This window comes from Montipora foliosa, chromosome 4, assembly GCF_036669935.1.
Source record: "Montipora foliosa isolate CH-2021 chromosome 4, ASM3666993v2, whole genome shotgun sequence".
Classification (NCBI taxonomy): Eukaryota; Metazoa; Cnidaria; class Anthozoa; order Scleractinia; family Acroporidae; genus Montipora; species Montipora foliosa.
In genome coordinates, this window is record NC_090872.1 from 39,702,100 (window position 1) to 39,715,034 (window position 12,935).

At 41.0% G+C, this 12,935-nt stretch overlaps 1 protein-coding gene and 1 pseudogene across 1 annotated transcript; one reads left to right on the forward strand and one right to left on the reverse strand.

Moving 5' to 3' along the window:
- Positions 1-7,137: 7,137 nt before the first annotated feature.
- On the reverse strand, positions 7,138-8,063 carry LOC138000903 (uncharacterized; annotated as a pseudogene).
- Positions 8,064-10,738: 2,675 nt separating this feature from the next.
- On the forward strand, positions 10,739-11,131 carry LOC138001330 (tigger transposable element-derived protein 6-like). The gene has a single exon (XM_068847982.1). It carries the CDS (start codon positions 10,739-10,741, stop codon positions 11,129-11,131), a length of 393 nt encoding a protein of 130 aa, XP_068704083.1.
- The last annotated feature ends 1,804 nt before the right edge of the window (positions 11,132-12,935 follow it).

Consider the following 12,935-nt stretch of genomic DNA (forward strand, 5'->3'; position numbering starts at 1 on the left):
AGACATAAATGACATGCAGGAAAACGTCCGTCACAGCAATTTGCAATCAGCTTTTTTGCAGACTATTTATTTAAAGAAGAAACGAGTGAATTTTACTCAAGAGCGTGTTTTGTTATCTGTAAACTGAATTTATTACCAAAGCTTAAAAAACTAAAAGACCTCAAAATGGGACAGGACATTACAAAATAATTACACCTGTAAAAGTGTGAACGTGTAAGTAAACGGGCCTCTGCTGACACGACGTCTGGGTGACCCCTCAAATGGTGTTAATGACCCCCGACTTGAAAAATTAACTGGAATGCTGCAGTTCAATACCACCCAACTCAGTCCCTTCTGTTTTTGAGTAACACGTACCATAGGCAACGCAGTGTACGCCCATCGAGCGTCTAGTTTGGAATGGAGTGGAATTTCAGATGACTGTTTCAGAGCCCTCGCCCCATATGTCAAAATAGTGACAAACCTTTTTTAAGATCGTCCTCTCTTTTTAGGTAAATTATTCACAGAGAGCTCGTGAAACTCCCTTGAAGGCGTGGGTACTGGCTGAAGAGAATGGCACGATAATAACTGGTCATTACGACTGCATGGCTGGGCTTTGCGAGGCATGCTCTCACATAGGGGCAATATTATATGCTGGTGAGGTTGGTCAGCAAGAATGGAAGGCGCTGTAACTTGCACTGGGGTGAAAAGTAAGTGGCTTATGCTTTCATGTCAGAGATATTCCATATGTGCCAGTGTCAGAGATGGACCTGAGGTCTGCGAAACGAAAGCATACATTGCTTACTGTCAGTGGGACAGTGCCTACAACCCTCATAAATGCCCCACCTGTTTTTTCTAAAGATATAAAGACAACGCTGGATGAGCAGAAGTCATTTTTCACAAGCATTAGCAAATGTGGTAGCAAGCCTGCAATTTTATCTCTTGTTGCATCAGTAGTGATTTGTATCTCCCACTGGAAGTACAATTACCAAAGCCTATTACAGAGCAGTCCTATTCAAAGGATGACACAACGTCTGACTTCCCAAGTCTACTTTGTAATTGCAGTACAATCACGTTGAGCATAAATAAAGAAGAATGTAAAGCCATAGAAAGTAGCACGAGGGAACAGGCTAATTCTAGTGTGTGGTTCAAGCAGAGAGCTGGGTGTCTTACTGCCAGTAAATTGAAATCTGTATGCCACACTAACATTGAAAGCCCTCACCGAATTTGTTCAAGGCTATATGTTACCCAGATGCCCACAAGTTCAAGAGTGCTGCAACAAATTGAGGTATTAAGAATGAAGCCTACAAAAAGATAAAATGGCAAAGGAACAATTTACATCTGCAGACAGTGGTCTAGCTTCACATTAATCCTGAGTGGCCATTCATGGGAGCCTCACCCGATGGTTTATTGAATTGCAAGTGTTGTGGAGGACGGGGTTGTGAATTTAATTGTCCATACAAGGCACTCCACATTCATCCACATGAGGCAGTTTAGACCATTAAGGGGTTCTCCCTAAAAAAAGAAAATGTATTTTTTTATACCGGAAACACGCCTATTATTATCAGGTACAGGCACATATACATATTTGCAATTTAGATTACTATGACTTAGTTGTTTGGACAACTCAGGGTCTGTTTGTTGAGAGAATCCTCAGAACCGCATGCAAACATCTGGGAGGTGGTCACACAGGAAGCAAAGGATTTCTTTTACAAGGAAATTCTACCTGAGGTCGTTGGGAGGTGGTTTACTTGAGCTTTTGTGCCATCTTTTAACGATTCCCTATCATCTGATGATGATAACGCGTATCAAACACACATCGAGGACAGCACCCTTATACGGTGTAACAAATAAAATGTGTACAATCAAGTGGTACCATTCAGGCTGTGTATATCTCCAGCAAATTCCTAAAGATGACTGGCTATTCCCACGTGTCACATCAAGGCATAGAGACAGCCATGAGTTAAGACTTTGGTTTTTAACCAAGGTGATATTTTATCTCTTTTATTGGCAGACATGCTTTATGAACTATTTGTATTGTACTTACTGAAGATATTTCAGTTTGTCTTATTGACGTTTGAACAAGTCATCAGATAGATTAATTTCTGATATTGTCTCTTAAATATTTTTAGAATTCAATATGTGATCCAGCCTTCAACAGAACTTAGCCGCAATCTGATTGAAAAGTGCCTCCTTGTATTCAGAGCAAAATTCCTGGAAATGAATTCAAATTCTCATTGAGGTTTCAGAATTCAGGTAGAACCCAAATTTGCATAAGGCTTTTAGGTGTAGAGTAGTTTCCTCGGTTTGCTTTTGGGTTCAGCAGAAATTTGATTTTTATTTGATCAGGATACATGTTTGTGGGCAAGACTTTATTAGCAAATGTAAAACAAATTTAAAGTACAATAGAGTCTGAACAGTTTATTAATGCACAGCATCCTTTGACAATGTGGTCTACTGCAGCAAGCTGTTCTCCAGGCTTAATTGTAATGGCCATCACAGGAAGAATATTTTGCAGTAAAGTGTATTTTCTCCTGACCAGTCCTATTATACGTTCAACGTGTTTTCGTACATTAGCAAGCTTTGCAAAGAATTCTCGCCTCCCAATAAGCAGTGTTCTCCACAAGTCACAAGTTTTAATATTTTTAGGTTTATTTAACACTATCTCGCTTGCTACAGTCTCAGTCGCTAATGTTCCCAATCACTGCCAAAAATCCCACGCTATCGAAATATTATAAATTTGTATCCACGCCTAGAACACTTCGGAATTTCCGCTATCTGTCACATTCTCTAATTGATCTAATTGAAACGAAAATGACAATTACGAAAGTTCACGCATAGTTAATCGAGGGACTGGTTATGAAACCTTAGAAGCTTCAAACGCGACAACAATGTTGTCGCAATCGATGTTAAATTGTACGGAAGCCCATAAAGGACACACCTTTCCTGGTAATTTAACAACATATTACAAAACGTCGCTAATCTAGCAAAATGAAATGCACTGCAAACAAAATAAATTCTCCCACTGGATAAAAAATACTTCAGCACTCTCCGAACAAAATAAATCCTTTACTACAAACAAAATAAATTCGCAAACTATTAACAAATTGAATCAGCACACTGCAAACCAAACAAATTCGCAAGCTATTGACAAAATAAATCAGCGCACTGCAAACGAAAAAAGTTCGAAAGCTATTAACGAAACAATACAATACATACTTAATTGACAGCTCCCCATAGGGGCTTTTCAGGGCCAATGAAACACAACGAAACGACAGAACAGAACAACAACAACAACTGTTAAGAATCCCAACTGGCTGGAGGCAAACCAGTTGGCTATTTACAAGTGCAGCTGGGAAGTTAAACCAAGGACTACCTGGATCAAATTCAACGAGTGGTTGGAGCGGGTCTTGAACCCGGGGTCTCCGGATCTCAAGGCAAGCGCCCTAACCACTGGGCCACACTGCCTCCTGCGAACGAAATGAATAAGCTCACTGCAAATTAAATTCACAAACTAACAACAAAATAAAACGGCACACTGCCAACAAACTTCGAGTTTATAACAAACTATCAATGACAAACACGCAATGCCAACACAAATTTACGCGCTGCAAACAAAAAATTCTGCAAGCTGCAAACAAAACGAAAAACTGTACGCGCGCAGGTAGATGCGAAGAACTGGAACCAACTGATTCGTCGTATTGGCGCCAATTTGCAGATAACATGGCGTCGTTTCTGAGGAAGGAGATTCAGGCTGCAGTGAGGGAAGAAGTTTCACGTGTTATTGGCTCATCTACAGATCCCATACCAACAACGACTGGTACGACCTTTAGGTCTTCTTCTGCAGAAACACGAACTGGTGTGTCGCGAATCCCCTTCGAATTCAACCTCAAGCACCGAGGAGCGGACATTGTCGTTTGCAGAATTCTATGCCCTTCGAGAAAAAGAACTTCAGGATGGATCTGTACCACCCAAGAAGAAAATGAAGAAGCAGCCTCTTGGCAAGTCGGCAGTCCCCACAAAGCATATGGATGTAGAAGTAAAGGTGGCTGGCCTTTGCGTCTCATGTTGATGGTGTTTTCAAGAGTCGACGTGGTAAGATGCACTCTATTACCGTGAAATCGAACGCTGAGAAAGAAGAGATCACACGAAAAGCCATTGCTAAGCACTCCAGCTTTGATCAGACTTTTGATGGAACCATCCCCTACGTTTTGCTCTTTCCTGATTTCAGTGAAGTAAACTTTGTTCCCGGAACAAAAGATCCATTTGTGTTGTCTTCATATAAACAGGCATGGACTACAAGCGCCTAACATTTTTCCTAATCCCATCTGATGAGTTTGCGAACAGAAACGATGACAGTGACGACAGTTCTGGGGATGAATGTGCAAACGAGGGAGGTCTTACGAAATGGCTCGCTGGGCGTGAACCAAAACAAACCATCATTGATGATGATGAACGCCACCTGATGCTGTGGCAAATCCAGAAGGTGGGTGTTATGATCAGTGTCTAACTTTTGCAGCAAGAGAGGCTTTTTTGTCGGCCCAAAATTGAATCTAGGTATTTGTAAACATGTTTTCTATACATTTATAATTCTTGAGGGTGTTAACCAACGCAAATGCAGCATTCACGTCGCAAGTACATCTCTGTAATTCCAGATGCAGTTCACTGCTACAATCCTAGACAAAATTAATTTGATTAGAACACCACTGTGCACGACTCTCTGTACTCGCTATCTCATTCTGTTTCCCTCCCCCACCAATCAATGATGAATCCCTGGTACTCAGCAACACAAATTAAGGTTGGATATTCAATATTGAAAGAGGGGAAGAGGAGGTAAATAGCACATTTAACTCAATACAAATGGAAGTCTTTTGCTTACCAGGGTTTTGAATTATGCAGATGCTCTCGTTATCTTTGTAAAATAAATACTTCAATAAAATAAACTTTCTGAGCACTTTTCCAATTTTAGCTGTTATATTGCTTCAAAGAAGGAGAATTAATTTGTTGTTGATTTATTTCAGATGCCAACAGTATTGATAACTTCCTTCTAAAATGTGTCGTATACCAGAGTCTGAGCAGTCTGGCAGCTTGTGGTTGTAACGTAGCGGAAGAAACACTGATAAGTCTAGCTCCTAAGTCCTTGGAAGAGGCACTGGAACAGACACTGAATGGTTTTCCACTCGAGCAATTCACTTTCATTGAAATTACCAGAAAAAACGTAGTTAAAAGGGCATTTCATCGCTTAGAGGATGAAGACCTAAAACCAAGGGTAACAGTTAAGTTTATAGGGAGGAAGCAGTTGATTCTGGAGGGGTAACAAGAGAGTTCATACCCTAATGTCACTTTTAGGCACAACCTTCAGGCATTGCGCAAAAGCTTGTTTGAGCTGTTTGGTAAGCTTGTTGCCATTGCACTGGTAAATGGTTGCCCAGGACCCCATTTCCTTACTCCTGTAGTAGCAGGGTTTTTATTAGACATCCCTCAAGAACCACAATTGGAGGAAGTTCCAGAAGAACGTGAGTTTGTGAATCAACTTAAAAACATTTCTTCCTGTTGTGATGAAGCATCGTTTATTGATGCTGTCCAAACATTTCCTGAACGTTTTAATATGGGCTACACAAAAGCAACTGTAACCTTTCAAGACAAGAATGACCTGTTGAATGCTTGTATCAAACACATAGTATTAAGTAGTGTGGCAGAGGAGATTTACAGCTTCAGGAAGGGTGTCACATCATTTGGCGTTTTAGATTTGTTGCGTAAATTTCCTGATGAAGGTTTAAAGAAACTAATGCATGTGGAAATTTCTGTTGAGGATGTAAAAAGCTGCTTTGTTCCATGTTTTTCAACTGCAGGAACAGAATTACATGAAAAAGAAACAGAAATTGTCTATAAATGGCACAGCTTCCTACGCAACGTAAAGAAGGGAAATTGAAATGTTGTCTACCCTTTTTTTGAAGCAACCTTGCCTGGTACTTGACATGCTGAACTCAGAGTTCTTACATTAAGTGATGTGTTGCAATTTGGAAGTGGGTCTCGATTCCCAAATTTCTCAGGATACTTGAAATTTGATCATGACAATACACTGACTGCAAAAGAATTTGTGCAAATACATGCTCCCCTACTATCACTATTCCAGTGAATAAGAGGTATGCCAGTACTGGTGATGGTAATGAATTTGCCTTTAATTTCATGGATGACATTTTTGAGGCTTATGGGTTTGGGTTACCAGGAGCATGACAATAAAGATGTTACAGGATGTAGTTGAACAAGTTACTTTGAATAACAGCACTTGATAGCCTTACGTAAGGTAAATTATTATTTAAAACATAAGCATTGAATTGACAGTGCCATGTTGTGTTCAGGGCAGACATCAAGTTCTTTTTGTTCTGAATTGGTTATGTCTGTTACATTTACCTAAACAATTTCCTATGGAAGTGAACATACTTCTGGAAGGTGTGCCAACTGTCAGATTTTAGTTCATCACATTGAACAGATTATTGTTTTAACTATACGGTAGTAATGTTGAGTTTATTTAACAGCCTCATCAGTCTGTCCTTGTAAGTTACTGGTAATATTCTGAAGATGCTTGAATAAAGTTATATATGATGAGCAGGAATCAGAAGAAAATTGTACTTTATCGTATCCTCGAAAGAGGATACCTTAATTAAAAATAATTGATAATGCTGCATGTACTTTCCTTTTATTTTCAGCTTTAATTTTCTGATACAGTATCAAGTATCCTGTCAATCCTGATTTTCAAAAATGAAATGAGTTACTTACCCTTGCAGTCGACTGCTCAATAGTCAACGCACATTTCTCATATGATGAATGAACAGTGGGAATACACCCGCAGGGCAGGACAAGTATCACTGCCCAACACTTGGAAAATGAGCAAGTCAGCAGTCTCTTTTGTCAGTCCTTTGTATCAGCCAGTGCATGAATAGAAGCCCTTAGTTATTTCAATTAAAGGAATGGGTCGTGATGTTAAAACCTTAGCGAAGATGAAAAACTAGTGCCAAGCCTATAAACACCCAAGAATAATTTAACACTGTTTGCAGAGAAGCTAGTGGCTACGTCCACTCTACTGCAAATGATATGATAATTACTTAACTAAACTTTCAGAACTTTGACGTTTTCAAACTTATCCTGGTTTATTGTTCGTCAGCCTTTGGCAAGATGAAGAAGCTTTTGAAACAAATGTCCTGCTTCTAGAACAGATGTTGGATGAACAAGACCATTTCTTTCCATCACATAGTGGAAGTACTCCTCCCAGATTGGGTCAGGGTCCTCACCGCCTCCCAGTTCTTGCAATTTGTCTTCCATTTCCCTTAGCTATTCAGAAACTGGAATTAAGCAGTCCCTTCGCCCGAATTCTTCTGGCAAGAAGTACATCATATCTGGCACTCCAGACACAGTAGCATACTTTGACTTTCTGATGCGGTGCGAATTCCAATAATCCTTTACCTTATCAAGGTCAGCCTGCAGGAGATCCGCAAAGCAAAACCAAAGCGCCTCGGTGTGGATCTCATCGGTGAGGTCAAAAATGTCAGATTCGAGCAAATCATTGAAGAAGTCAATCCACCGACTTGAGCGCTGTCTTCTGAAGTGTGACCAGTAACCTTCTATTCTTTGGTTTCTGGTATTTTTCACGTATTTATGAGCTTTGGAAGCTGCATATTCGTGAAGACCGTCTGCGCGTAGGTAGCACTGCATTGCAGCTAGTATTCCATTCTCAGTTCCACGGTCAGTGTACACACGTACTGGGCATCCATGGGCTCCTTTAACACTCCCCAAAAAATATCGTGCAATTAATCGTGGATTCTTGTTTGAACGTTGAACTTCTAACCATATAATTCTCGGACTAAAGCCATCGACACACACCCATGAATAGAAAAGCCAAAGGGCTTTAGTTTATCGTATCCATCGATGTGCCAACAGAAATTAGCTCCAGGTGACACGTACATTCTGCGATGGAGACGCCGATGCTTTCTCTGTTCCACTCCTCAAGGATCAACTTCCCTCATAAGCGACTCAACCAATCGTCTAGGAACATGAATTTTATGTCTAAGGCGCAGGACATGCCACATAGTTCTGTAGCCATTGAGGCTGTTTGGACCAGTGCAAATTTCGAGCATAATCAAGTCTTTTACGCGTTCAACAAGTTCATCATTCACAGCACCCCGTCTTCTAAGCCCATAGTCTTTCAGTCTTCGTTTCAATGTACGTTCGTTCGTATCTAAATGATGATGTTTTCCTAACATCAGCGTTATTTGCCTGTATGTAAGGCCTCTATTGAAATAATATTCAATAAGATCTCTTTCGGATCCACTTGGCAAACGTTCATTTACAATTCCTTCTCCATCATCAACCTCAGCACTCGCTTCAACATCGCTAAAATCGCTGTCACTGGACGCCATGTTTATAATGTCAAAATTGGCGCCAATACGACGAATCAATTGGTTCCAGTTCTTCGCATCTGCCTGCGCGCGCACACTTTTTCGTTCTGTTTGCAGCGTGTAGTATTTTTTGTTTGCAGCGCGTAAATTTGTGTTGCAGTGAACTGGAAGTTTGTTGGCAGTGTGCCGTTTTATTTTGTTGTTAGTTTGTGAATTTATTTCACTTGCAATGAGCTTATTCATTTCGTTAATAGCTTGCGAACTTATTTCGTTTGCAGTGCGCTGATTCATTTTGTCAATAGCTTGCGAATTTATTTTGTTTGCAGTGTGCTGATTCAATTTGTTAATAGTTTGCGAATTTATTTTGTTCGGAGAGTGCTGAAGTATTTTGTGTTCAGTGGGAGAATTTATTTTGTTTGCTGTGCATTACATTTTGCTAGATGAGCGACTTTTTGTAATAACAGGAACTAACAGGAACTTACTTAAAGCATTGTTTTTAGTCATTGGTACTTTTGATGCCACCTTGAATACACCTTGTTTTCCAGGATGAAACGGAAGTGGCTTGCCTCTGGCGTATTCTCGTGTGCTATAATTCTGTTGTACGTTGCTGACCTGTCTTCATCCGAGGTGACCTCAACTGAAGGGTTAGCTGGTCCTACTATGCACCATCCAAGGAGGGTACGAACTGCGTTCGGGTCCTGGGCCTCACCAGATATCACCTCCTTTGGTTTAATCGCCTTTGGGAATTTGGAGCCAATCAGTGTTTCAACATCGAGTTTTTCATCTAGTGGCGGTATTTTGTCTTTTATTTTCTTCAGATGCTGCCAATTCCCTGCCACTGCAGAAGTTGGAATTTGGTCCTTTCTGGATGGGATTACGTCTCTCACATATGCTTTAGGGAGTTCGACCTTCGCGCGTCTTTCGGGGCATTCCGCTATTAATCCGTAATAGTTTGCGAATTTATTTTGTTCGGAGAGTGCTGAAGTATTTTGTGTTCAGTGGGAGAATTTATTTTGTTTGCTGTGCATTACATTTTGCTAGATGAGCGACTTTTTGTAATATGTTGTTAAATTATGACAATGACCAGCGTTTATCGCAAGCCAACACACACGGATGAATACCTCCAGTTCAGTTCCCATCTCCCCCTTATACATAAGCTAGGCGTGATACGCACCAGAGACCAAGCAGGCGCTGAGCTCGAGAATGGGACAGCATAAAAGACCAAGTACCATCGAGGCACAGAATTCTGCCGTCTATAACCATTTACGAAGCTCGGGGCACTCGTTTGATCTAAGTGATGTCAAGATCCTGGACAAGGAAGAAAACTGGGTCAGACGTGGCATGAAAGAAGCTGTTTGGGAGAGGGTGGAGGGCCCTTCTCTTAACAAGAAAGGGGGGGGGGGCTACGGTTCGTGCTATCGCACACTTGGGGCCGTGCGTTTCGGGACGTGCCGAGTCAGCTATCACGTGACACTTGCGTGACCCAAGCTGACTCGGCAGTTTCCTGATTAAGGCCGTGTGATATGGCCGAAACGTCGATCGTTCGTCTATAATTTTCCAGTAAGTGAATTATTTTGGTTTTATTATGTTGTTAAATTACTAGGAAAGGTGTGCCCTTTATGGGCTTCCGTAGAATTGACCGTGACCCTGCGCAATCTTTTGTTTTCGCTTCGCACGGGTTTGCAAATTAGTTGAGCATAATTTAATCGAAGGATTTGATTGGTTATCTTCTCGAAAAAAGGTGTATTTTGTGCAGGGTCAAGGCAAACAATATGGACAAAAACATGAAACAAAGGAACTTGTCGAGTTTCATAACCATCTCCATGCATTAACTTTGGTTCACGCAATCAACGACTATAACTTTCAGGATATTCAGGATATTCTTGTCGTTTTATGTCAATCAATTTCGTTAGTTCCCAGTCCGTACAGTTGTATTTTTGAATTTAAATATATCTGTATGTGAATAATAAACACTTCTGATGATGTATGTTATAGCATACGAAACGTTAAGTTTATTAAAGTTATGCATTTCAAGCAAATGTTTGTAACCGCTGTTTGCGTTTTATTCCTATTGAAACTAACATGGCCCAAGTCAAAGAACTTTTATGAGACTTCATCAGGGATTCTAACAACATGTCTAAAGGGAACTAGTTTTATACATGAAGTGATAGTACAAAAGCACGTTCCAGTAAGGGTGTGAACCGCAAGACACCCACAAGAAATGCGCACAGGATGTAACGTAAATCCTGCGTAGAAATGGTGTAAAGTTTAATTTTGGGGCTCATGATTTAAAGTTAAATCGTGAGCCCCAAAATTAAACTTTACAAAAAATTGCTAAATGGAAGCAGAGGCACAATGTAGCGCAAATGAGTGTTGCCGGTGAGGAGGGAGATGTTTGTCAAAAAACACTCGAAAGCTGTAAAGAGCGGGTAAAGGAATTGGTAAGAGGTTTTGAACCAGCCGACATTTGGAATCAGGATGAGACTGGTACAATGTGGAAAGCGCTACCTGAGAAATCCTTAGCAGAAAGGGGCAAGCGCTGCAGAGGTGGGAAAAATGCCAAGCAAAGAATCACAGCAGCGTTTTTTGTGAATGCCACTGGTGGAAAGGAAACCCCAATCCTAATTGACAGTAGTAAAAAAACCCGCTGTTTCACAAATTTGCCGGATATCTCTCGTCCTTGTGGAGTTGATTATTTCAGTAATGACAAGGCGTGGATGAAGTCAGACATTATGATAAATGTCCTGACGGCAAACTAAACAACAAGCTTAAGCGCACTGACCGACAGATACTCTTGTTTCTGGACAATGCGCCCTGCCATCCCTCTTCTGTGAAGGGTATGTTCTCGAATATCAAAATTGACTTTCTTCCAAAGAACACCACCTCAAGCACTCAACCCCTAGATACTGGCATCATAAAAACATGGAAGGAGCATTATCGACGGAAGCTTTTGCGATAGATTGCCAGTGAAATTGATGGTGAAAAATCAGCAAGCGAGATCATCAAGTCTGTTCACTTGTTGATGGCTATCAGGTGGATGGTGAGCGCTTGGGAGGAGGTGAAGCCAGAAGTTATAATTAGGTGTTTCAAGCACGTGGGAATGTATCCCGATGAAGCAGAAGCCATTGAGATTGACGATCCTTTTGCTGGCGAGGAGGAGCTCGAGATGGAAACCTTGCTGTCCAAAATTTCTACCTCGGGGCAAGATCTTGACATGTCAAGCTTTGATGATGACGTAGACGCATATGAGCCACCGATAGACACCTCTTCGCCAAACTGGAGAGAGAATTTGCGCTCTGAAATTGTAGAAGAGATTGCTAAGGAGAGTGATGACGACGAAGCTAGCGATGATTTTGATCTTCCTTTGAAGACTCCAGAGGTCAGTTCTGTCAAGGGAGCTCTCGGTCTTGTTAATACGTTGGCGGAGTTTTCTGATTGGCAGGGTAACGAAGACCTGTGTAAAGCTGTTGCACGCGTTAAAGATGTCTTGGTGGATTCACAACTCCACTCATTGAAACAATCATCGATCATGAACTTCTTTATTACGTCTTACAAGACCTAGATTAGAGACTCAAAATACTGTTGTCTGAACCGTTGCTGTTTTACTTTTTTATATATATAGAACTGATATATGATGTCATAATTGCGCCTTAGTGCTGTATCAGTGCGTTAGCACTTTTTGGCCGTTGTTGTGCTACGCATTGTAATCATCTGAATAAGAAATTAGACGTTTTGATGCGTGAACTATACCTTCGCAAACCCCTTCTACAACAAGCAATGACTAAATGTTATCTACAATACTATACTATACAACACTATTAATAACTCATTTACATATCCAAACCTTTATGCTAAAAGCTCTCGTAAGCGACCAGCCTCTATTGTTTTAGGGCGTGATCGCTTACGAGAGCCCATTCTCGTAAGCGACCAGCTCCAGTTACGACCAATTTTTCGAATTCCCGAGGTGGTTGCTTAATATAATGCATATCAAATATGAAAAGTTATAATAAAAAGCTCACTGACAAGAAAGAAGAACGCTTAAATGCACTGTTGTTTCTCTTTGTCCACAAGGACATGATATCCTTGGATTTTGATGCAGTTATTGACGACTATGCTAAACGTAACCTCCTGCAGTGAAGGAATTTTTCATCTTTGTTAGTAGGCCATGTGAATGCAATGGGATGACTCCGTGAATAGTTTGCTTACTACAACGATATCGTTTTCTAGCATAGTTTAAAAAATCTCAAATTGTGCCTTCTGAAGCCTTAAGTTTTGGTCAAAAATGCTCCCAGAATGCTATAAGGAGCAGCTTGACTAACGTGAATTTTTCGGATAGAGGGCATGTGGAGTGGGGGCAGGGGGAGGGAGGGGTGCGCTGTCGCCGCAATTTCTTCGGCCCCCTCTTTCTAGAATTTCTGGATCCGTCCCTGGTAAGACTACTGTCACGTCTCTTTCTAACTTGACGGCATCTACCCGTTTCTTCTGTTCACAAGGTATACTGCGACTCTGTATCTAAGCTCAGCAACGCTGCTATCTTGTTCCAAGCCGACGCTAAGCAAGAAT

What these genes read in the sequence shown, in the direction of transcription:
- LOC138001330 (XM_068847982.1), top strand. Translation starts at nt 10,739, where the DNA reads ATGAGTGTTGCCGGTGAGGAGGGAGATGTTTGTCAAAAAACACTCGAA.